Below are 26483 nucleotides of genomic sequence, written 5' to 3'. Positions count from 1 at the left end.
CTCCCTTAGTGCCATGCATTTTCATAGTAGGAAAGCAACAGTCAAAAGTGTTTCAGTGGTTGCATTCAGATGCAACACGGAATCTCAGTTTAATTTCAGCATTCCTGGGTGTGTGTGTTTTTTTTCATCTGAACACACCTCTCAAATTCAACCAAAGTTCAGTTTGGCCAAACAGTTATTAATGTAATAGGTTTGTAGGTTTATAGTTGGCTTTTTGTTTTAACTGAGCTCCAATTTGCCATTGCATTATGTCTGGATCGCCCCTGGTGGTTTATTATTTCTCGGTTTGTTGCAAGAGCTCTACCCACAGAGTTGCTGGCTTAGAGCAGCCAAGAATTAGCCACGTGATGTGACCGCTCTAGGAGGCCAGCACCTCTCCATGGTTTCCTCTGGATATTCTTGGGCAAAACCTGCCTAGCAACTAATGACATCACTGCTACCATAACATCTCTGCAGTAGAAAATCTCACACAGCAGCAGTCACAGATGTGTCCCATGCTGGGCAAAGACATTGGGGAGGGAGAGCAGGGTGACTACAGTAGCAAAAAAAGAAAGAAAAAAGGCATGGCTTTCTGTGCTGGGGTGCCTTGGGCCGGCATCCTCCTCCTTTCCCTCTAACCAATAATGGGGATGACAGTGGAGGTGGTGCGAACTTTATTCCAAATGCCATGCTCCCTCTGCAACCGCCAGGAAGGGGAGCTGACATCTTCTTCTAGTTGTAGGACACTATGGAACTCATGGGAGAAAGGGACTGTTAACCTTCCTTGCTGGTTAATTGCGGCCACTTTATTTGCAAAACTATTATTATAATATTATTTATTTAATTTATATACCGCTTGACTCCAAAGGCTCTAGGCAGTTCATAAAAATAAACACAACAAAAGCAAAATAAGACAAACTGTTAACACAATTTAAAGCATTCAAAGATTACTAAAAGCCTGGCTTTAAAAAAAAAAAGGTGTCTTAAAGGCTCTTTTAAAGGCTGGTAAAGATGTTAAACCACAAACAGCTATAGGGAGCACATTTCATAGCCCAGGAGCATCTACAGAGAAGGACCATTCCCAAGACACTGCCAGATGAATTGGTGGCATCCAGAGACGGGCCTCTCTTGATGACCTTAAATGTGCTGCGGGGATCATGCAGAAGAAGGTGCTCTCCCAGGTAACCCAGTCCTAAGCCATTTCAGGCTTTAGAGGCAATTACCAGCACTTTGTATTTTGCCCGGAAACCTATTGGCAGCCAATGCGGTTGTTTTAAAACAGGCATAATATGGTCTCTCCAAGAAGACCAGTCTTCTCCGGAGACCAGTCTAGCTGCTGCTAGATTCAGTTGGACCAGCTGAAGTTTCTGAACTACATACAAAGGCACTACGTGCACAGAAAGCTCTGGACTGTCTTTCTTCATGTAGCTGAGGCAGACTCAGTTTTATGGTCAAGAAATGGTTAAAGAAAGTCTGCATAGACCAAGCGGCTCTAATTGCAACTTGCTAACAGCATAATAACTCTTGTCCACGTGTTGGTATGTAGACAGGAGGCCCCCTTGCTATCTGTAGATAACAAACTGCTGGCCAGCGCTCGCTCAAGGCCACAGCTAATAGGGAGTGAAATAGTCATAGAAATATGCAGAGAGAAGGAGGGGGGAAATGCATAGTTATAGTTAGTAGGGAAAATTATCTGATTAGTAATAATTGTAAGATGACGATACTTACTAATGAGAATTGTATCCACTGTATGTAAATTGTTATGTGTATAAAAGGCGAGCCCGCAGAGTAATCAGGGTCTCAGCCTTTGGAAATTATTCTGCTGGGATCATTTGCCGGCAAATAAAGAAATCTGTTTTCTCTCACCGTTGGTGTCAATCTCTGTCACAGAACCCGGGGAATTTCTGCTACATAGCCATGCCATAGCTAGGCTCAAACCAGCCAAGCGCAGGCGAGGATGGGCAAAAACAGCCAAAAATTTTCCACACCCACGCCAAGCTAGCGACCAGTTGTAAGAGAGGGAGTAATGGGGCGAAGCATTGCCAGGGCAGACTTGGAATTCTGGGATTCCATTTGGGAGGTCTGGGCGAAGGGAGGGGCCAAACAAACCACCAGCAGCCAAAACAAACCACATTGTTGTTTATTGTCTGCAGAGTAAATTTCTGATGGTTTTTAGAAGCTCGGTTAAAATCAAACTTGGCCCTGCGTTGCATTTGACACAGCCCAGTGTCTTTACTACATTCATTTGTCCCTATCTCTTTCTCTTTCTCCTTTGCCTCTCTCTCTGTGTCTCTCTTGCTCTGTTTCTTTTGCTCTCTGTGTCTCAGCCAGTCTGTCTCTCATTCTTAGGGCAGGGCTGCTGCTGCTGCTGCTGCTGCTAGTGCTGCTCACGAGGCTTGGAGGAGCTCCCTCTCAGCAGCCTCTGCTCACGCTGCCTTGCCTCTTGGCTCGTACAACGCATGTGCCATGCATCACGTAACGTCACATGTGTCACATAATGTGCATTATTCATGACACAGGTGTGGGCAGGCGGCACAGGCTCCATTGCATTCGGCCCTCAGCCTCTGCCCCTGCCACGCAACAGGAGATCAGGTGGGCGGGTTGGCCGTGTGGGCTGCAAGCCTGCTCGCATGATTGGTGGGTAGGCTGCTGTGGGGCACCCGTTGGCAGCGATGCAGAGCAGGCCAGCGGCACAGCCACCACCGCCGGGAAATTTGGGGGACCCCCAGGTGGTGGAGGACCAGACTTCAGACCGGAAGTCCGGTCTAAAGGGCACCACTGATTGGAGCCTGTGCTCACCTCCCGCATGACCACTTTCTCTTCCTCTGACCTAGCTTTTAATGCAACACAACTGAATGAAGGATGCTTTCCCCACCCACTTAACAGTCATGTGAACATGCCTAAGGCTTGGTTTCAGTCAAGGATAAGGACAGAGAATCTTTGTAATCATTTTTGTGGGCAGGCTTGCCTAGTACTAAGTGTGCTGCCTTTCTTGTTGCAGTAAAGACAATTTTATTTGTCCAGGCTTCTTAGGGTGTGTGTTTAACTGCTGCTTTTAAACTAACCTGGCCTTTACTGTGTTTCTGCTTCTGTTCCTTTTTGTATCTTAATGCCATGGGCTCATAGAACGTTAGTGTTGAAAGGAAGCTGGGAGGCTTCCTTCTAGTCCCACCCTCTGCTTAGTACTCTGTTTGAAAACCTTCCGTGATGGAGAGCCTATCATTGTGCGAGGCAGACTATTCTGTTGTTGAACAGCTCTTACAGTTAAGCCCTTCCTAACGTCTAGCCAGAATCTGCTCCCTTGTCATTTCAACCCATCTAATCCTGCCCTCATCACCTTAAGTGGTGCAGTGGGGAAATGCTTGACTAACAAGCAGAAGGTTGCTGGTTCGAATCCCCACTGGTACTATATTGGGCAGCAGTGATATAGGAAGATGCTGAAAGGCATCATTTCATACTGCACAGGAGGAGGCAATGGTAAACCCTTCCTGTATTCTACCAAAGAAAACCACAGGACTCTGTGGGTGCCAGGAATCGAAATAGACTTGACAGCACACTTTACCTTTAGTCCTGCCCTCAGGAGCAACAGAGGACATGTCTGTTCCTTCTGTGTGACAGCCCTTTAGATAGCTGAAGATGTATTGCTGCTGTGTTTTCAATTATGCTTTTAGCCACTCTGAAAGGTTTTTGCCTGATAAATCAGGCAAGAAAAAAACCACAAATAGAAGGATTGTGTCAAAAGTCTTTGTGGAAAAGGTAGGCTTTAGGGAGGAATTTGAAGGAAGAGAAAGAGGTGACAATGCAGATGTTCTCAGAGAGAGTTCCAGACTAAAGGGGCAACAAGGGACAAGATCATTTAAGGGGGGTTAGAATCCCACTCCAGCAATAAGCATGCATTGAAGCTATAAGAGATCCTAGAGGTTGGTCAAAAGGTATAAAATCTGTGGATCACTTAACTAAGATAATCTTAGTTAAGTGATCCACAGTGGAACTTAAAAAAATGTTAGGTGTGGGGGAGGATCCCCTGACACAAATGTGTTTGCAAAAACCTGAATTTACTATCTACTGGTTCAAATGTTTTCAAAATTCCCAATTACGAATGCAGGTGGATTTGAGGGCTTTAAAGGAGAAAGGCCAAGGTGTACAAGTATATCAAGAAGATTTAAGGGGTTTTTTTTGGTACTCAACAAATTTCCAAAAAATATTGATTTTTATTTATTTTATATAACATATTTCTATACTGCCCCAAACTTGCATCTCTTGTGGAATATGTTCACAAATTCCAAAGTAAGCTTTGAATCCTGCTAATTTTTGTACATGAAATTCAGTTTCACCTCTAATACATTCCGCTTGTTTCCCTCATCTCTGTTTGTGCCTGCCATCCGGCCTTCTGTCGTGACACTTCAAAGTTTGAAATCTACTGATTCAGAAATTAACAGCAGAAATGTCTGTATGCAAATACCGGAATGACATGACTGCATACAGATGGAACAGTTTGCTGATTCTCTGTGTAACTCTTTGCACCTTCTCTCTTTCAACATCTCTGCCCCACATTTCCATTGACATCTGTTCTCCTGGCTTGGGGTTTAGGGGGTCTCTAGGTCCTTTGGCATTAAAGCTCCAGGAGGCTCACCGATGGGTGCTGATTCGGTGGTCACGTTACCTCTCCATTTGGCATTGGTCACTTCCCGAGGGATTAGTGTGCTTTGCAGCATTAGTGGTCCATTTAGGTTTTAGGAAAAGGGGATTTGGCCATCCAACATTTGGCAATTATAATGCTTACATGTTTAACCACTGGTGTCCGAGGGTGGGGGTGGGGGACTCCATGCAGCTAGAATAGTGAGAAGGGGTTGCAAGAGGCAGAAAAAAGGAGTATTTTGGATAAGACTCGACACTGTGTTCCTAAGTTTATCTGACAAGAGGTTAAGAAGAGGTTGGCTGTTGAGGGAAGAAGGAGAAGTCTCTTTTAAGTCTATTCTCCTACAAAAGCCATCAAAGCACTGCAGTAATCATCTGGGCTGCCTTTGCTGCTTAATTTGAATCAGGATTGAGAACAAGATCTTGGACCTTTCTAATTGTCTACTTACCTCATGCAGAGGTGCACCTAGGTAATTTTGGAGCCTGGACCTAAAAGCCTTTGGAGCCAGCCCCCCCCCCCCCCCCCGCCCGCAAGTTAAACAGCATCTATACACACAGACACACCATGACATACACAGTATTTTTAACAAGTGGGTTCTTAAGGGCACAAACAGTAACGGAACTCACAAGAATGTAAGAATATAAAACAGGTATATTTATGCAAATAGGCAGTAGCAGAAACATTTAAACATGCAACTTAACACATCCCCATCCCATCTCTTTCCTCACTGCACCCTCTGTCTCTAAATCAGAGGTCACGCTGAGCTGCCCAGTGCAGTGCGGTCCAGCGGCGTGGCGGCCATACCACCTGCGACAGACTAAAGAGGATTTGGGGGGCCCTAGGGATATGGAGACACTGGACTTCTGCCTGCAAGTCCAGGGGTAAGAGCACCACTGACCCAGTGGCAGCCTGTGAACACACCGCTGGGGGGCGGGGGCGGCGGGAGGCACCTTTAAGAGTAAATGCATTAGGAGCTTCCCTCCGCAGCCGCCACACCTGAACGCTGTGCAGAGAAGCAGCGTGCCGCCCAGCAGCCCCTGCGGCGGGGAATCGCCACCGCCACTCAGCTGGCCACTGGCAGGGGCTCGGCTCCGTGTCAGCAAGGTGAGTGGTGGCCGCGATTCCCCAATGCAGGGGCTGCTGGGTGGCACGCCGCTTCTCTGCACAGCGTTCAGGTGTGGCGGCTGCGGAGGGAAGCACCCAATGCATTTACTCTTAAAGGTGCCTCCCGCCACCCCACCCCCAGTGGCGCGTACACGGGCCGCCACTGCTCTGACCTTGTGTCCCCCCCCCATCCCAAATCCCGGTGTCCTGCAGTACTTCCCTCCAGGCTCTCGTGCAGAATCCAGATGCTGTGTGGGCCTCTGAAGAATCCTGTTCTCCTTGTGAGTGTTGGCTCTGTATTCAGATGCTGAGCACCTGGCTTAGCAGGCCTGTAGCTGGGGGTAGGGGGACAGGCCAGGCCTGGGCAGGCTCACCCCTGCCCCCCATTTTTCTCTGTCCCCACTAATTTTTCTACAAATAAGTGCCTCAGGCCTCAAGTTGACTTTAAAAGACCAAATAAACTGTCCACCCACCACCACTTCTTTGTGCCCCCCCCCCGAACTTTCAGGCTGGCTATAGGCCTGCTCCTTAGCACTATTTTTATAGTGCCGCCTGTTGGCCTGTGCTTATTTTCTGTTTCTTTTCATGACTACAGTACTTTAAAGTAGACATGAAAAGAGAGTGGAAAGCAAGCGCTGACCAGCAGGAGGAGCTGTAAAAATAGCACAAAGGCAGCGCTCAGTGTCTGACCACAGAGCTAAAAGTCACAAAGAGGGAGAATGAATGGGTTTTTCTTCTGAATCCCACACACGTGTCTGGATCCTGCACCGGAGCCTGACAGGAAGTACTGTGTGGGAGTTGGAAAAAAGGAGAGATAAACAGCCATCTAGAAAAGTCTTTGTTTGAAATATCCAGAGTTTGACTCTAAAATAATAATAACATAAGAACAGTCCTGCTGGATCAGGCCCAAGGCCCATCTAGTCCAGCACAATACCTCCAGTGACTGTTGCTGGTGTCTACTGTTTCTTTTAGATTGTGAGCCCTTTGAGGACAGGGATCCGTCTTATTTATTTCTTATTTCTCTGTGTAAACCACCCTGAGCCATTTTTGGAAGGGCGGTATAGAAATCGAATAAATGATGATGATGATGATGATGATGATGATGATCCTGTTTTGCACAGTGGCCCACCAGCTGCCGCTGGAAGCCTGCAAACTGAATTTGAGGGCATGCCCTCTCTCCTGCTGTTACTCCCCTGCAACTGGTATTCAGAGGCATCCTGCCTTTGAGGCTGGAGGTGGCCTATAGCCCTCTGACTAGTAGCTGTTGATAGACCTCTCCTCCATGAAGTTATCCAAACTCCTCTTAAAGCCATCCAGGTTGTTGGCTGCCACCACATCTCGTGGCAGAGAATTCCACAAGTGGATCACGTGTTGTGTGAAAAAGTAATTCCGTCTGTTGGTCCTAGATTTCATGGCAATCAATTTCATGGGTTGACCCCTGGTTCTAGTGTTATGTGAGAGGGAGAAGGATTTCTCTCTATACACTTTCTCCACACCATGCATGATTTTATAGACCTCTATCATGTCTCCCTGCAGTCGTCTTCTTTCTAAACTAAATAGCCCCAGGTGTTGTAACCTTGCCTCATAAGAAAGGTGCTCTAGGCCCCTGATCATCTTGGTTGTCTTCTTCTGCACCTTTTCCAGTTCTACAATGTCCTTTTTTAGATGTGGTGACCAGAATTGTACACAGTACTCCAGGTGTGGCCACACCATAGTTTTGTATAAGGGGATAATAATAATAATAAAATATATAAATAAAATAAAATATAAAATAAAAATAAATTTTATAACAAACAAATAAATAATATTATGGGACTTTTGTCAACAAACAGACAAACATCTGCCACGCAACACACCAGATATAACTGTAGTCGAGAAGAAAGAAAAACAAGTTAAAATAATCGACATAGCAATACCAGGTGATAGCAGAATAAAAGAAAAAGAAATAGAAAAAATCACAAAATATAAAGATCTACAAACTGAAATTGAAAGGCTGTGGCAGAAGAAGACCAAAATAATCCCAGTAGTAACTGGCACCCTAAGGTGCAATTCCAAAAGACCTTGAAGAGCACCTCAACACCACAGGGGACATAGAAATCACCACCAGCCAATTACAAAAAGCAACTTTACTGGGAACAGCCTATATTTTGTGACAATATCTATAATAATAACAATATTGATATTCAGCCATCTCAGGTCCTTGGGAAGGACACGATGTCTGGATAAAATAAACCAGTCAATAACACCTGTTTGACTGTGTAAACAAGAAATAATAATAATAGTGATGTAAATATGTATTCACATAAATAGGAAGAATATATCTTGCTTTTCAACAAAAGGTTCACAAAGCAGTTTGTATTGCACAAGAAATGAGAAAAAGAATGAGAAAATGTCCCAAAGGGGCATGAGAAAAGAAATGAGAAAAGGAATGAGAAAAAAGAATGAGAAAATGTCCCAAAGGGGCTCAGAGTCTAAAAAGAAACACACCAGCAATGGGGATGTGCATGGAAACGTGACGGGGAGGCTCGAAGGCGGCAGGGGTGCTGCTTTAAGAGTGAGGGAGGGTGCACTTAGTAAACCCCTCCTGCCGCTTCCCCCCCATCGGCGTCCATTTTTTAAAAAGCTCATCAGGGCAACAGCGTACCTCCCTGCCGCCCCATTGCACCTGTTTTCCGGATGTGACCGGAAGTCTCCGACGTGCCTGTGTGTGCAGGTGTGTGTGTGCCCATGCTGGCAGGCGCGTCGGAGACCCCAATGGGCTTTTTAAAAAAACGGACGCCGGTGGGGGGAAAGTGGCGGGAGGGGTAAGTGCACCCTCCCCCACTCTTAAAGCTAGACACCCTCCGCTGTCAAAGCGGTGGAACCAGTTCCATTCACAGCCCTAACCAGCAACAGCCACTGGGAGGGAGGGTATGCTGAGTTGAATAGGGAATTGTGTGAATAAAAAGTGAATGCCACTTGTTCTGACCCAGGAGTCACCAAAGTACATTTTATATTAAGCTTTTATTAGCAGGTGGGCTTAACACCAGAAGTGGGCTGTAAGTGTCCCTTCTTGGCAAGTAGCAGTCACAGGGGGTCTTGATCCTCCTCGGGACTACAGCGTGCAGGGTCAGGGTACATTCTTCCCCTTGCACAATTTTCCCACCGAATGCCACCCTCCCAAGCCTGCAATAACCACCAGGGGGCATAATTTTTGTGGGAAATACTGCAAGAAGAAAGCCTTAATCCTACTTCCTGCTGCTATTCCATTGTCCCCTCCCTTGTACACTCACAACCTAGTAGCAACAGGACACCACTAAGCATGTGCAGATCCCTTGGGTGGGGCCCATTTTGAAACCAGTAAAAATATAAACTGTAGACAAACTCTAAGACCAGCTTGATAACACCTTATTTTATTCATTTTACGTTTAGCTTATTCTTGCCTTAAGAAACTCAGCTTAGATGGGGTACCTAGGCAAGGTTGTCTCCCATTCAGGCAGAGATCTGCTTAGCTTTAATAATCGCCACCAGCATCTGCCTTCAGACTGTACTTGCAGACTAAAAATTTAAAATGTGGATATATTTTTGTTTTATTAACAGGTTTGTAAACTTATTTTGGCGTCGTTGGGAAGGGTTGCAATGTGGATATATTATCTTTTGTTTCAGTTTAGTCTTGTAGATTGTTGGTTGTTGTTTTTAATGTTTATTGTTTTCTTATTTTTGATCTGAGTATTGCTCTGGTCTTCGTCTTGCGCACTTAATAATTAATTAATGCAGTCCCCTTCTCACTCAATAAAATACTTATTCATGTTTCATCTTGGTGTTCCTATCTGCATTTCTGATTGTGTGCTAAGAAAACAAAATGAGATCATGGGAAATTTCTGGCCATCCAAGCCCCCTAGAGACAACAAAGATGCTGTGTAAAGAGATGCAGTGGAGACTGTAGATTTACCTGTTACAGATTTTGTCCCAAGAAACCTTCTTCCTATAATACCTTATGATGCAAAAATCAGTTGGAAGCCTGACTTCACTTTGCATATGAAAAAGCAGATTGGCAAGAAGATTCAATAAACTGTCCCTAAAGTCAGAGAAAGCCATTCCGAAAACAGAGGGTACAACGCAGCCCTTCAAACTATGGGTGCTTTAAAATGGCCCCATATCGAGTAAAGGGCAGGTTAGCTTAGCCATGCATCTGAAGAGAGAAAAAGAAACTAACTCACAAATGTGCTTTCTTCCTTTCAGTGCATCCCACAGGAAAGCCAGGGTTTCGTCCTTGGAAAATACCTCTGTGTCTGCAAACCAGGCTTCTATGGGCCAAGCAGGATCTTCTCTTCCTCGTACTCCTCCGGTAATGGTCAGTCTGGTAGGTAGCAGCATTATCCAGCTTTTTATAGCAAATACCCACGGCCTGGAAACTTTGAAGAACACAAGCTGGTGGCTTTGAGCTCCAAGTCTGTGCTGCCACTTGTCTGCCCCATAAAAACTGCTGTCCTAGGCAGCTGTCTAATGATTCCTAGCATATCCAGGCTTTTACTGAGATTTTAGCTTAGTTATTACTGGGGTTTTGTGCTTTATATCGGTAATTGGCAATGAGATTGACTGACTGGGCAGCGAGCCAATCTGAGCCAGAGCACAAGAACGAGAAACAAAATCTGTTCATTTCTCCCTCTTACTTGTTCAGCATCAATTTAATAAGCATCTTTTGAGCTACTCTACATAATTCACTCTAGTTTCATGAGAGGGCAAGAAGCCTTACGACCCCACCAAACAATTGGCATTCTTATTTGTTCTCCTGGGAGTTATTCACACATGCCTTCATGCCATGGGGTATGTGAAGAGCTGATCTGCTTCGCAGCAGATTCACAAGATGTTTAATTCAGGGGATTAAATTGACAGTTCACATAAACTGTCAGCTCCTCCCTGCACTTCCTGCCAGATCTTTTTCCTGTGCATTCCCACCTACTAGCTCCGGGTTTTTCCTCCAACCAATCACAAATGACACCACAGAGGAAGAGGCAAGAGAGTGTTTTGTTTTGTTTTTTAGTTTGACAGCTAAGAGCAGAAGGATGGCATGACGAGTTGCCAGCTGGATCAAACAGCAGGACGCTTAACCCTTGCCTTTGTGAGTGACTGCCTTCATCACCTCACGTCCCCTCCGCCCCATACACACACCTAATGAAATCAGCTCAGACAAAAAAGGGCTCAGGTTACATCCATTCTGCATATCTAAAGCCGATGTAAAACATAGGAGGACACACATTTTGCTATTTGTGCTTGTGTTTAACTCAGGAATTTCTCCCTCCCGCTCCCCTTCTGGACTCCCTCCACAGAGTATCACCAATCTGCAACAACATCTCCCCGCCCCCAGCATTTGCAATTGCAAACCACTTAGAGCAAACCATACCCCAAACAGCTGTCAGACTCCCCTTCATTGAGTTTTGGAAAATGCTGATTTACTGGCATGACCACCCCACACATAACAGAGAAACTGTGGGGCAAAACAGAAGCCCCAGGTTTCCCCCCCAAAGCCTCTGAAACTAGAGGATTTTTAAAAAGCCAGACATACTCTGGGCTAAGCCAGAATGCACAGCCTCCCTTCAGGGAAAAACTAAGTCCTGTCTGTCCAGATAGCCTGCAGGGACTTCGAGGTAAATCTAGCTAATATGTGGACTGGCACACACCAATCCAGAGTGGATTCGAAATAAAAGCCCTGTCTGTAAAGCCTCCTGGGTGTTTTTCACACAGGGCTTTTAGTAGTCATCTCCGGAATGGAGGGTGTGTGTTCACATATCGGCCACATTAACCCTGAAGTCCCTGCGAGCTATCGGGGAGGACTTTACAAACAATTCGGGGTTTTCATTGCACGTTAGAGTATAGCCTGATTTATATCCAGGGTTTAAAAATCCCCTTTTTGTGTCAGTTTCTTGATGCAACTTCGAACTCGCAGTAAAGCCTGCTATGTGAAAAATGCCCTGGCTTCGGAGATTTCAGTAGACATTTGACCACACATTATCGAGCCTATTTTTGCATCCATAAGAACTTGAAACTTGCTTAAAAAAAAGGGGGGGGGGAAGTAAAGGCTGAGATTCTCAAAAGGCTGACTTCTGTGTCCAGTATTCCATTCTGAGCTATCTCTGTTCCCCTGCAGAGCATGCATATATGTTATGTGTATATATATATATATATATTGATTATATTTGTCTCATCTTTGTATTTAAAATATCTATGATGACTAACAATATCAACGCAAATAAGCTCAAGCCAATAACTGAATACACCTTGAAGTCTTGGAGGCACTGCGGCTTTTAAAAACATTTTTTTCTTCTGATCCTTCTAAGGAGCTCAAGTTTCCATAAATACATCCCATCTTCCTCCTCATAACAATCTAGCAAGGTAGTTCTGGCAAAATTCACTGCTAAATAGTCAGTGAGAATTTTAGCTGATCCTTACAAGGAGGGATATGAAACCTCAATTTTCACATATCGGTCTCACATCCCATTTCTCTTCTTCCCCAATTCTTAACAGGGGAAAGTGCTTCCCAATATGGAGCAATGGATTCTGGAAACGTACAGGAGTGCCGCCGCTGTCGAGAAGGATGTACCACCTGCACTGATGGCACACCCTGTTTGATCCAGGAAGATTGGTCATTGCGGGCTGCCATCCTGGCTTTCCAGGCCTTCTGCATGCTGGCTGTTTTCCTCAGTATGCTGGTCTCCTACCATTTCAGAAAAAGCAAGGTAAGGGCAGTCCTGGCCAGCAGGAAGGATTTGCTCTTAAAGAGGCCTGGGTTCAAGCCGTCCAACTTTCATAGTGGGGCCTTGGGCAAATTCAGGAGTGTGTGTTCTTTGTGCTAATTTATTGCTTAGTCAGTCATCATGCTCTTCTAGGGAATCCAAGTTCTTTGCCAGTAAAAACTGAATTCTGCAGCCTACATATATTACATAAATTTATAGTCCTTTGAAAGTTATGGGTAGGGACAAAGGCACTGAAGCCCAGGGTATTAAAATCCTACCTCCATCCCCCGGGAAATCTTGCTGAGGCTTCTGAAAGCCCCCATGCTTTCAAGTTTATGTTTGTAGCCTTATGGCCCAGAAACATAAGCTGAGCTTCTCGGTATGCCTGAATTCTGCACCCAACACCAATTTGTGAGCACTTGTTTCAGCAATGGAACAAACCTGCTGTACTTTCTCTCTCTGCTTTAGTTTCTCCTGTCTCTTCTTGTTGTGCCATCGAGTCGGTGTCGACTGCTGGCAACCACAGAGCTATGTAGTTTTCTTTGGTAGAATACAGAAAGGGTTTGCCATTGCCTCCTCCCACGCAGTGTGAGATGATGCCTTTCAGGATCTTCCTATATTGCTGCTGCCTGATATAGGTGTTTCCCATGATCTGGGAAACATACCAGTGGGGATTCAAACGAGCAACTTCTTGCTCCCTAAGCAAGTTACTTCCCTACTGAGCCATTAGGTGGCCATTTCTCCTATCTGTAAGATGGGAATAATAGTGACCTTTGGCCCAGATATGTTGTAAGGATTTGCAGAGGTAATAGGCTCTCCTATCCAGCAAGGTAAGAGAAGCACCCAGTGTGGACAGGAGAACTGGGAGTGTTCTCTGATTGGCAGTCATGTGAACCCCTAGCATGAAGGTAGGAGGCAGGGAGTGTGATCGTGTGCAAGGCAGCAGCTGGGTAGGATGGCTTTTCCTCCTCCCTCGGTAAAATGCTGGGGATGGAATCTGGGTAGGGGGTGCTCATCCTACCCAGCTGCTGCTTCACACATTATCACTCTCCCTCCTCCTACCATAATGTTTGCAAGCACATGACAACAATTTGGGAGCGCCCCCCGCTCTCCTACCTAGGCTGGCGCGTCTCCTATAGTCATGTGATTGTGAACAACTCCACTGTTTGTAAAATGCTTTTAAAACCTTCAGGTAAGTCGTTGGTTTAATTTACACCCTGTTTCCCAGCCAAAGTTCCCCAGAACCGTTTATAGTGAAATAGGATCAAGTAATACAAACCCGTATCAAGGAAGATAATAAAAGCAGCAGCACAAGGCATTAAAAACAGTCAGCTTCAAAAGCGCAGTCAGGCCATAAAAATCATTTTGAAGGAGGAGGTCTGGATCAGCCTCCTAAACAGAGGGAGGGACTCAGCCGAGCCTCTCTTGGCAAGAAGTTCCAAAGGGCCTCATGTGTTTCCAGAATACTTGCTATCATGTTTTGGAATTCATTGGTGTAGAATGTAGGCAGGTAGAATAAAGACATTATATGAGATATGATATGATATGATATGATATGATATGATATGATATGATATGATATGATATGATATGATATGATATGATATGATATGATTTAAATTTTAGAGTGCCTGACATCCAGAGCAAAGAAGTTCCGGTGTAGTGAGAGGAGCAGACTAACAGCACCAGTGGACTGGGGAAATTGTTATTTGTTTTAATGACTTCCCCCTTTCCAGGAAGGCCTCTGTACCACCCAAAAATATGTCCTTGAAGGTTACACAGCCCTTAGGGACATATATTTAGGTGGCATAGAGGGCTTCCTGGGGAAGGGGAGGTTGTCAAATATCACCTCTTCCTTTGGGCACTGGTTCAGTTACTTTAGTCTGCTCTTTTCACTGCACAGACATTTCCTTGCTCTGGATGTCAGCCAGTATTTCTAGATTGCTGTACTGTTTAAAAAATACCCAAAGTGCCTTAAGAGAATAGAGGTAATGAAACAGTTAATCAGTTCTGAAGTAAGAGGCATACATGACGTCCTGTTTCATGATTGCGGGTTCTAATTCTTCCATGTCTACATGCTCCTTTCTCCCCCCGCCCCCACTCCACTGCCATCCTTAGAGGGTGACGAACTGGGACAAGAACCCGGGCCCTGCACCAGCATCCTCAGCCCTGTGCTGGACCAGCCCGAGGAGGAAGAGAAGGATAGTGGTGGCTGGTGCTGGCAGGGCTGATGGACGCAAATGGCTGCAGCTGTGAGTCTCTCTCTGGTCCCATGCTGCTAGGGTCCGTCCCCCCCGCCTTTGTCTTTTCACCCTGCATGAGTTTTGGTTTAAATAAACCAGGATGTGATGAGTATGACACCAAGGAGGTAAAGAGAGGAGAGAGTACATGGGCTCAGAAGAGTTAGCAGACTCATCCACAGAGCAGGCCACTGTGTTTTCCTGTTATGTGTGAACTAGTCCAATAAAACACGAGAACAAGACATGAAAAGCAGCAGCAGATAAAAGCAAATGTTTTTGCTTCTCTGTTGCTGCCCCAAGATTGTGGAATGTGCTCCCTACTAAGATACGAGCCTCCCCATCTCTGGCAATTTTTAAAAAACTTCTGAAAACACAACTCTTCAACCAAGCTTTCTCAGCTTTTTAAAACTTGTTTTTAAATTGTTCTGGCTATTTAATTGTTGTTTTATGATGTTTTGATTGTTAATTATTGTTTTATGCTGTTTTATAATTTCTGTTTTAATTGTTAATTGATTTTAATTGTGTTTTAATATAAACCACCCTGAGCCTTTTGGAAGCGGGGTATGAAAATTTCAATAATAAACAAAATAAATGTATATGCAAAAGGCTGGGAGAATAAAAAGGCCTTGGCCTGAGATCGAGAGGAGAACAGCATGGGTGTCAGATGAACTTTCCTTGGGAGAGACAAATTCCACAGGAAGGCTACCGCAAATGAAACATCATAAGGAAACCGGGGTTTACGAAAGGAGAGGGCTAATAATGGAGCCCTGTAAGTTGTCTTGGCCCAAAGACCTGTCGGGTTGTCCTCCGCCCTGCTAACCTACTTGCCCCTTTTCCTGGCTTGAATATGTCCATCACCTCCAAAGCCTCCCCCCACTTGGTTGCACAGGGCAGCACCTCATTTCACATCCATCTCTGTTTTCCTAGAGGATTCGAGCTTCCGGAGTTGTTCTTCTGGAGACAATACTTTTTGGCTCACTCTTGCTCTACTTCCCTGTGAGTATCTGGGTTAATCCCTAATGGGTTGAGTTATCTGAAGCTACCAAGCAGAAATGCTGTTGCATTTGGGACACTGAGCCTTCATTCCCCATCCCCACAAATGTTTCAGGGCTGACTGGCACAAGGTTGGCTCGCCAAGCTTCTTGTGGATTGCCACTTTGGATAAATCAACAGGCTGGACAATAGGATTCTAGAATACTATGCTTGGCCAGCAAAACCCGAGCCTGAGACAGAAGGGCCAAATGAAGTTCTCCACATGTCACGGGGGTGGGGGGTGGGGAGTGTGTGGATTAAGGAAGCTGAGCCAAGGAGTCTGTGTTTGAAGAGCAGCCCATGTTATGGAAGTAGAGCAAGAGGCAGGGAAGAGAGAAAATCAGAATCTGGGGAAGAAGGGAAGCAAAATGCTGACGTTCACATGCTGGCCTTTTTAGCTTTCTGATCTATTCTATTTTGTAATATTTTGACTGAAAGGTTTTAAAAATACATGGTGGAGTATAAGAAAGAGCAAATTATTACATCAAATAACATACTGTAATAAACACATACAGAACATGCCTGAAAGTCTTATTTCAAACATTAGGATCCAAACAGAACCACAAAAACAGATCTGAGTAGCATTTTCTTATGTTTTTGTTGTGTTGTTAGTGGTCGATCATACTTCCGTTATTGTATTTATGTAATTTAATTATTTGTTAGTATTTCCAAGGGGGCTAACAACAGCATCTGCATACTTTTAAACAAGCAAAACCAAACCAAGCATGTTGAGTATTTAAGAAAAATGGAAGCAGGTTGATAGTGCAGTGGTCAAACATGAAGGCTGCTTCACTAGGTACATATTAAGCATGTATTATGTGGCGCACAGACACAAATCAGAACATGGGAGACAAGGAGACAAGGTTACCCAAGTTGTACTCCAGAAACTGCTGGGTTTTATAACTTTGTGTACGACAGGCAAGTACAGCAAATCTGCATGTATTTGCATGTATTTACATCATTTATTCTGCTCCTGCTGCTCATGGGGAGGGTCTTATGTGGAGCACCTACCTGCTACTTATAGGGAGCCATAGGGAGGGCCACTTAAGCCCAATGCTCTGGCTGTATGAAATTCTTCTCAGCAGTCTTTCCCTTCTGAGTTTTCACAAAATGATGCCTGCACTCTATTCATTTAAAAAAAAAAAAAAACAGCCCTGAGGACTAGAAACATCTCCAGATGTTGGATTCTGTGCCTTGAGAGCCAGTTTCTGTACTTATAGCCCTAATCTCGTGATGGTTTCAAGCCATGAAAGCAAACCCGCAGGCTTGGTAATCTAAAGAATCATCTTCTGGGGCTTAACAACAGGAAATGAACATTGTCGTCAATCCCAGTTTGTGAAGGTTCCTAGTGAATCTAGCTAGTCACCATTCAAAAGGAGAAAGCCGAGCCATTTGGGCCATTGATTTGATGAATGTTCCCGTTACGTTCTTGTATTTGATTGGGGATTCTCTGCAGACAGCTACTGGGATAGATCATTGATGTGAATTGTGGACCACCAGGAAAAGAAATGCAACCCCACCCAGACTGAACATGGGACACTGCCTTATACAGAGTCAGACCCTTGGTCCACTTAGTTCTGTCTTGTCTACACCAACTGGCCGCAGCTCTCCAGAGTTTCAAACAAGGATATTTCCCAGGGATTGAACATGGGATCCTCTGCTTGCAAAACATGTGCTCTATTACTACTGAGCCACAGCCCTTCCCCGGCTTCATACTGTACTTGTGTATGTGCCTTCTTTCTGGATGGGAGGTTTTATTTGGCAAGCAGATGTCCTTTGAACGCATGCCTGCAAAACAATGCCATTTGGAGAAGAAGTGACCTGATCCACATCCCAGCCATCTCCTTCCCTGTCTTTTCTTTTCATGCAGGTCTTTATTCTTTACTTCAAGCCAAGCATCTTTCGCTGTATTGTCCTTCGGTGGGTGCGTATGCTGGGTTTTGCCATTGTCTATGGAACTATCACCCTCAAGCTGTACAGGTAAAGGTAACAGGGAAGGGAGGACCAAACCACAATCATAAGCACAACAATGGAGGGATTCAGCTTACAGTATTATCCCTGAGGAAATTTGTAAATCTAGAGGTTTGCTTATCAGGCGGTATTAAAATATGATAAATAAATGATAAACAAATAAATAGATTCTGGTTTTGTACCAGTTTGATTGTCATGACTTTCTCAAAAGAATCCTGTAACATTTTCAGACAGCAGGCTTTAACTTGGGTTTACTGTGAGTTCGAATTTGCCTCCTAAAACCGACGCAAATAGTGGATTGTTTTTACTCCAGACATAAATCTGGCTACATTCCAATGCCTAATGAAAAACCTGAATTGTGGGTGAACTGCTCCCCAATAGCTCGCAGGGACTTCAGGGTAATTCTGGCTGATATGTGAATCCACACACCCTCCATTCTGGAGAAGAAGCAAGATAAAAGCCCTTTCTTGAGGTTTTTCACACGGCCTTTAAAGCCTAACCCCTCCGGAATGGAGGGGTTGTGTTCACATATCAGCCAGATTTGCCCCGAAGTCCCTGTGAGTTATCGAGGAGCAGTTCACACACAATTCGGGTTTTCCACAGTGCGTTAGAGTGCAGCCCAATTTATATGCAGGGTAAAAAAATCCACTATTTGTGTCAGTTTTTTGCAACAACTTCAAGTTCGCAATAAAGCCTCCCAGTAAACTTGCGGTAAAGCCTGCTGTGCGTAAAAGTCCCTGGAAATGCTCCTGGAAATTATAATTTAGCAAAGATGCCGCTGAGAACGATTTGTTCACAACCCCATGCCCCTCCTCTTGGAACTAGTTCCCAAGATTCCCTGTGGAGACAGAATGACTATTAAACCAGTTTAAATAGTCTGTATCTGTGCATTCAGATATATAAACAATCAGAATCCACTGTGTTCTTTTCTCCTACATCCTGAGACCAGCTTTCCTGACCTCTCCAAGGTGACATATCCGTCAGCAAACTGAGCACTGATTCAGTAGTCTGTCTTACCGCTCCTCTCATGTTTTGGGGTTTGTTTGTTTTTAAAGCATCAAGTATAAATTTCTTCAATTAAATGTGCATTCCCTCCTCCGTTCATTTTCTCTTTATTAAAAAAATTAGAAGGATCTATTTTTAAAAAGTTAAAAAAATGCTTCAGGGTAGACAGGGCGAGTTAGTTAGTGCTGCTCTCACCAGTTTCTAGCCAATCAGTGCTGTACCTAGCCAGCTTCTGCAGCAAACAAAACAGCTTTCTCCTGAGTTTGATCCAAGAGAGAAGATCGTATGTCTGACCCCAAAGCGGTGATTGTGTTTCCAGAGGACTCGCTGCTAAAATTCCTTACATCTGCATGCACCCTATACCTGTGCTGTAGATAAACTCTTTGAGGTAAGGCAAGATGCTGACATCTCTGCTGTTTGTCCCCAGCAGTGCCCAAATTAGGGGTGAAGCAGGAGGTGCCGTTAACAAAATGCATAAGCCCCCATCCCCTCATTCTCCTCAATTTTATCCAAATTATATCCCCCGCCTCCATAGTCTTCTAAAAACAATAGCTAAAGGAGCTATCAGAAAACCTGAGGGGACCTCAGGCACCTCTGACCCTTCTGAAATTTGAGCACTGATAACCCAGCATCTGATACTCAGAAGTATCTGCTACTGAACATGGAGGTTCTGCTCCTTGCTTATCATGACTAATAACTATCAATAGACGTTTTCTCCATGAGCCCTTTTTAAAATAGCCACTCTTGCCAGTAGTCATCATATCCTATGGCAATGATTTACAGAAGTTAATTTGGTGCTGTATGAGTGTATGGCCACCTGGGTTCCTTCAGACACCTCAGCTACCAAAATGTTCCCCAGCAGTTTTTGTGTATATAGAGCATCCTGTCACACCAGTTCTGAGACCACCTCTGCCTTCCTGTCCCACAGGGTTCTCAAGGTCTTTCTCTCCCGCACGGCCCAGCGAGTCCCTTACATGAGCAGTGGGAGGGTTCTGAAGATGCTGGCTTTGATTCTGCTTCTGGTGCTTTGGTTCTTAGCAGCTTGGACAGTCGGGATGCTGGAGAACATAGAGAAGAACATCCCACTGGTAGTCCGCTCCCAGACCACCAGGGGCCTCCAGTTCTACATCTGTTATCATGACCGCTGGGACTACATGATGGTTGTGGGTGAGGATCAGACCCTCAGCCTGATGAGACAGAGAAGGGGCAGGACTTGGCTCCCAAATGTGTGGGCATTACATCCATTTGCACTAATATCTCCTGCTTAAGGGGAAAGTACATCCCTTTTGGGCTGTACTTTTCCCTTAAGCTGGCATCTTTTCTAGAGGGAGGTCCAGGCATCTAGACTAGAACCTATGACTGTGATCTCCCTTGCAATCCAGTCCCATCTGCCTGTTTCCACCAGTGAAAAGTTGTGGGAGAAAGAAGACAACCTAGGGTGGTTGGACCAATTACTTCACTGGTTGAACCTTCTAATTGGCTCCATCAGCCAAGCTCCTTTTGAGCACCAGACCCTCATTCTTAACTTCATCTCTTCCTACACTGATCTGATTTCACCAGCCCCTGACTTCCCTGCCACAAGGAGCTTACCTTAGTTTGGCCTTGCTCTCTTTAGGATGCTCCAAAAGTCCTCTTTCTCCTATGGCAACCACCGAAACCAGAAAGCAAGCTTAGCTGCTGTGCTCATTAGCATATTGTCATCATATTCCATAGGCTCCATTTCCCCCAATTCCGTTGGAATACCCAGCTCCTCACTGATAGATGGGGCAAGAGGTTGCACTCATTGGGAGTTTGCTTCAAAATCCCTTGTCTTTTCTCACCCTGTGGGGCATAATATCTCTCTAACTAGACTTATGTAGGATGTGTTCACACATGCATCCCTTGATAACTTTGAAATCAAATGATGATTTCCCTCCTAACTGCAAAGACGCAACAGTGCAAAGAGTGGTGATTCTCTTGTATGTAGGAGGGGAGAGCAACTGGCCCTATTCAGCTCTGGCACAAGGGTGGAAGTGGCTGGGGACAAGAGCCTTGCTACCTGGGCACGGTTCACAGGACCGGACTGGGGGCACTGAGAGGGCGGTGGAATGTCTGTGGGGAGGGCGCTGGGTTTTGAGCAGAATGGGTACTTAAGGGTGGGAGTATTCATTGCTGCCGAGTGCGGCTGGGAGCAGGGGCACCCCGCGGGTGGAGTGCACCAGGAATATGCCCTGTGGGCCAATCCAAGCCTGATGGTTCTCTCCCCCTCCTCCTCTCTTTTGCTATCCAGCCGAGATGCTCTTCTTGCTCTGGGGAAGTTTTCTCTGCTTTGCCACTCGGACAGTCCCTTCTGCTTTCCATGAACCTCGCTACATGGGTATCGCTCTTCACAATGAACTGATCACTTCTGCTGCTTTTCATGTTGTCAGGTGAGAATGGGCAAATGATTATTATAGTGGGGACTTGGGGCACGTATGTCTCCAGGGTCGGAGATTAACGTGATTTGGTGTGGCACAGAGGCTAAGCCAAGAAGACCTTGATTCAAATATCGCCCCTGCCAAGAACTCATTAGGCAATCCACAAGTCTCTCAGCCTCAGCAGACTGTATCTGTAATGACAGGGATAATAATATCAGCCTACCTTGCAGGATTGTTGGAAAGATATGTAATGCTTAGGAAAAAATGCTAAATACTGTTCAGCTGTATCAAGATTACCTCTGCTGGTAGCAGAGGATTCCAAACTTCATCTGCATGCTGTTAAACTATGGGTTGCTTTAAATCTCACTTGTCATCGCACTAACCAAATATATCACTAACTCTTCTAACTACCTTCTTTTCTCCACTGCACCCTGATATTTTTCTGGCTTTAGGTTTTTAATGGTTCCTTCCCTGCATCCTGATTGGACGCTGCTGCTGTTTTTTATTCACACACATGTCACCACCACGATGACACTAGCACTTCTTTTCATCCCAAAGGTAGGAACTTACAGAATCCTTAATTAAAATTAAAGAGTGAATTCTCTGCCCTGCACCCCTTGCAAAGACATGCTTTAAAAATCATGAGATCCTGGTGGTGGTGGTGGTGGTGGTGGTTTTCCTAAAAAATTCAGGGTTTTTTCTAGATTGCCTCTCTGATACAAGATACTTTTCAAGGGCTTAAATCTGAACTTTCCATCTATGCCAAAGGCTAGTAATTTGTGACACTTTGGCCAAGCAAAGTTCTCATGGCATTGCAGGTTCTGGACTTATGACTTGGGTGTAATTCAGAAGTCAGAACTCCTTTAAAAATTAGCAAGCAATTTATTTATTTAAAATGGCTTTTAATAGACCAAAAAACTCCAAACAAATAAATCCTATTACTTTTTCAGAGAGAATCTGACCCTTGGTAATGGCATTAGACAAATTCATGGTTTATCGATGGCCATGATAGCTAAAATAGCTTTGTGCTGAAGCAGTATCCCTTTGAATCCTAGATTATGGGGACAAACAAGGAATAGCTGTCACCTTCATGCCGTGTTTGTCTGCTTTCCTGATGCTGAGGAGGAGGACCATAGCTCAGTGGTAGTGCATCTGCTTTGCATACAGAATGGTTCGATCCCGTGGCATCTCCAGCTAGGGCTGGGAAAAGCCCTTAAACTGAAGAGCCACTGCCAGTCAGTGCCAGCTGTGTATGCTCCCAATTTTTTGTTGTGTGGAAGCCTGGGTAGCTTTTCCTCCTACCTTGCTTCTACACAATCACTTCTACCCTGGTTTTCCTCATAGGAAGCTGCCATATACTGAGTCAGACCATAGGTCCATCTCGCTCAGTATTGTCTACTCAGGCTGGCAGTGACTCCTCCAAGATTGCAGGCAGGAATCTCTCTCAGCCCTGCCTTGGAGATGCCAGGGAAGGAATTTGGAACCTAGATGCACTTCCCAGAGTGGCGGCTCCATCCCCTGAGGGGAATATCTTGCAGTGCTCACGCTTCTAGTCTCCCTTTCCTATGCAACTAGGTCAGACCTTGCTTAGCTAAAGTTTCAAGTCATGCTTGCTACCACAAGACCAGCTCTCTTCTGAGCTCTCTCCTCCTACCTTGCTTCCACACAACCAAAAATTGGGAGCACACAGAGCTCCCAAACCCAGATAGAACACAGTTTTTCACTGAGTGAATGACCTCAGAATATTAGATCGTCTGATACAGTGAGGTAATTTTTGGATTCTTTAGTCTATCAAGATAAGTGATATGTATAAAATTAAACAGGAGTATGTAAGATAGGTGCTTCTATGGATGCAGAGAGGAGGCACCTTACTAATTATATAGTAGATGAACCAGTATATGCCTGGGAACTCAACGTCAGTCCACTGCACTTGTTGCTTGCAATGGCTGTTGACATCTTAATTCCTGTGCGATATTACAAAGAAAAATATCCAGTTTGGACAGTCATCACGAGCAGTAGAAAAAAGTGCAGTCCTGGGGGTCCATAGGATTTTCCCCCAGGGGTTGGGAGGGTAAAGTAAGTACATACAAATGTGGTCATAAAATATATCAACTGTTCCTCATTAATCTGGCCATGAATTTAGGGAGGAACAACTGCGCGCGCACACACACATACACACCATGGATGCCTTTACGTGTACTGGCAGTGTAGTGGGAAAGGAGGAGCTCCAAGAGCAAACTGGAGCTTTTTCAGGTGGCAACTTTACCACGACTTTACTTTGAGAGGGTGTGTGTGTGTGTGTGTGTGTTCACATATCAGCCAAATTTACCCCAAAGTCCATGCAATTTTTCAGAGAGCACTTCACACACGATTCGGGTTCCCCCCTCTGTTTTAAACCTAGCCCGATTCAAATGTCCGGGATTTTAAAAAATCCTCTTTTTGTGTTGGAGTATATCCATTATGCCCCGAATTCACAGTAAATACACATTAAAGCCTGCTGTCTGAAAAGCCTCCTAGGGATGTTCAGATAGTCTGATGGAGCATGCAAGATGCCTATTCAGGAGCGAGCTCTATTTCCTTATGAAATCAATATGTTTCAGCGAGTGTGTTGCTTCTCTATGGACTTCCCGGCTGATCTAAAATAGTGATGAGCAGGTGACATACCAGGATTTAGATCTGGACTTCCAATCCCTGTTTCATGAGTTGCCAGCTGAACTATGATCTGAATGAGAGTGCGTGGAAGAGGAGAAAGGGGAACAAGACCGTACCCTCTTTTTTCAGAGTTTATCTTTGCTAGTCTACCACTGTCAGACTGTCTCATATCAGTATCTCTCTCAAATCAGTATCTCTCCATGGTTCAGTCAGATACGATTTAGTGCTCTGTTAAAAATTATTCCCATTGCTGGAAAAGTAATAGAGCCCCAAGATGCTTATTTGAGTGGTAAATGCAGTTCCAGAATGCAGTGTGGCCATCCGGTGGAGAAGGCTATAGAGTATATAGACTCCCCACCACCACCACTGGTTTAGATAGCTTTGAAACAGGATAATTCATGGAGAACAGATCTACCGACAGGGATTAGCCATGATAGCTAAATGGATTGTTCAGATGAAGTAAACCAGGTCTGAGCTTTGCCTGTACCAGGACGGACGGCTGCTTAGAAACCCCACATATGCCACTCTAAAAAGTCTGAATTCAGGGAGGAGAGGAGTAGTGAGCTTTAATTGCCCCCTCTGCTAAGCAGATTTACCTTGGCTTGCATTCAGAGAAGGAACGACTACATGTGAGTGCTGTAAGATACTTGCCTTAGGGCAGGCAACGTGTGGCTCCCCAGATGTTGTTGAACTACAATTCGCATCGCCCTCAGCCACAATTGAGATGATGGAAGTTGTAGTTCAGCAACATTTGGAGAGCCACACCTTGCCTGCCCCTGCCTTAGGGGATGGGGCCCTACATAGCTCAGTGGTATGCATGCAGAAGGGGCCAAGTTCACTCCCTGGCAGCATCTCCAGGTAGGACTGAGACAGACGCCTGCCTGGAACTTTGGTGAGCTGCTGCCAGTCAGTGTAGGTTAGGGGTTCCCAAACATTTTAGATAAGTGTAACCCTTCTGTCGCAGACCTTCAGCTCAGGTACCCCAGAGAGAGAGAGAGAGAGTGTGCGAGTGAGTGAGTGTGCGAGTGAGAGTATGTCAGTGAGAGTGTGCAAGAGAGTGAATGTGAGAGAGTGTGAGTGGGAGAGTGTGTGTGCGAGAGAGTGAGTGTGTGTGTGAGAGAGAGAGAGTGAGAGAGAGAGTGAGTGAGTGAGTGTGAGGTGCCCGTAGCGTTTGTATGTATATGTGTGCATGCGTGTGTGCACACACATTTAAATGTTACAGTTATGAGACAGGCTATTCCAGTCACTTGCTTACATCCAGACTAAGTTACTCATGAGTATTCCCACTGAATAAACGTTTTGACGTTACTCCCATTTGAAGTAAACCTGTCCCATTAATTCCAAAAAGACTGCTTATGAGCAGTGCAGGGAAGCAGGTGGGCTCTTCAAATACCCTAGGGGTATTAGTAGCCCTGTTGGAACCTCTGGTGTAAAGAGTACTGAGCTAGATGGACCAATGAATGACTAAGTATAAGGCAGCTTCCTATGTTTCTAACTCCTGGAAGAAAGAATGAGACACCAGTAGAATTACAGACCAAGTGAGAACAGTGGTGGAGAGAGCTGGTCTCGTGGTAGCAAGCACAACTTGTCCGCTTAGCTAAGCAGGGTCTACCCTGGTTGCATATGAATGGGAGACTTGATGTGTGAGCACTGTAGGATATTCCCCTTAGGAGATGGAGCCGCTCTGGGAAAGAGCACCTAGGTTTCAAGTTCCCTCCCTGGCTTCTCCAAGATAGGGTTGAGAAAGATGCCTGCCTGCAACCTTGGAGAAGCTGCTGCCAGTCTGTATAGACAATACTGGGCTAGATGGACCAATGGTCTGAATGGCAGCTTCCTATGTTCCTATCACCGATAGTGATAAAGTGCTGGGGGAGGTGGACCTCTGGTATGGTATAGCATAAAAGTGCCTAGATCCGGTACAGAAGTTTGCCAGGTCCTGCACAATTGCCTGTGGGATCATGCAGTACTGCTGCTGGGATCATAACCTGGCCAGGATCACGCTGAGTCACTAGGCAAATTATTGTCTTGATATGGTGAGTGGCTTTGCTATGGTGAGTGGCTACTGTCCATACCTTCACACCGCCCAGAGCCATTTGGATGGGTCGGTATATACATGACATAAATAAATAAGCAAAATAAATCAATATTCTGCCACTCATTATAACATCCTGCTGTAATTGGCAGGATCATGGCAGCTTAGCAAAGGACTGCCACAGTGGCATAAACTGCGGTGGCAGCACAAAACAGCCTCCAGGTGGAGACACGGATTAATACAAACACTACCTCTGAACAATCCTGGCCAGGTTGCAAGCGAGCCATAGTTGGAATTTTTCAGCATCTTCCATTCCATGTCTCCCACACAGTTTCTGCACGCGGGGACGCCCTTGCGGGAGGAAATTGCTGCTGAGGTGTATGAGGATGAGCTGGACATGAGGCGGTCAGGCTCCTACCTGAACAGCAGCATCACCTCTGCGTGGAGTGAACACAGCCTTGACCCCGATGACATTCGGGTGGGTGGAACACTCAGGACCTTCTTTTGACGCTAGCTATGCCAGAAACTGTGCAGAGTAAGAGTTGCCTTTTGCAATCTTTCTCCTGAGCTAACCCCTGCCCCCTCCACAACCCTAAATACATTCAAATCAAGAAAGAGTGGGGTAGAGAAGGTCAATGTGACTGAAGCTCACTTCTTCTGTCCTTGGTTTTTGGTTTGGGGCAGCAAATGGGGGGGGGGCGTGGAACACTCAGCTTGAAC

The 26483-nt window shown here is 45.3% G+C and overlaps 1 protein-coding gene across 2 annotated transcripts in view; it reads left to right on the top strand.

Annotated features, from left to right (window-relative positions):
• The window catches only part of GPR179 (G protein-coupled receptor 179), an 80620-nt gene that overhangs the window by 43784 nt on the left and 10353 nt on the right, over positions 1-26483 (top strand). The window contains exons 4-11 of one of the 2 annotated variants that reach the window (XM_053260309.1): positions 9944-10064; positions 12227-12438; positions 15603-15671; positions 17578-17687; positions 19612-19850; positions 20953-21091; positions 21532-21637; positions 26095-26241. In XM_053260309.1, coding sequence (XP_053116284.1) covers positions 9944-10064; positions 12227-12438; positions 15603-15671; positions 17578-17687; positions 19612-19850; positions 20953-21091; positions 21532-21637; positions 26095-26241 — 1143 coding nt within the window. The remainder of the gene's footprint in view (positions 1-9943; positions 10065-12226; positions 12439-15602; positions 15672-17577; positions 17688-19611; positions 19851-20952; positions 21092-21531; positions 21638-26094; positions 26242-26483) is intronic. The other variant, XM_053260310.1, reaches the window with a different exon arrangement.

The sequence above is a fragment of the Hemicordylus capensis genome, chromosome 6 (assembly GCF_027244095.1).
Source record: "Hemicordylus capensis ecotype Gifberg chromosome 6, rHemCap1.1.pri, whole genome shotgun sequence".
Lineage (NCBI taxonomy): Eukaryota > Metazoa > Chordata > Lepidosauria > Squamata > Cordylidae > Hemicordylus > Hemicordylus capensis.
The sequence above is the reverse complement of the archived record's forward strand: the minus strand, read 5'-3'. Positions and strand labels throughout refer to the sequence as shown.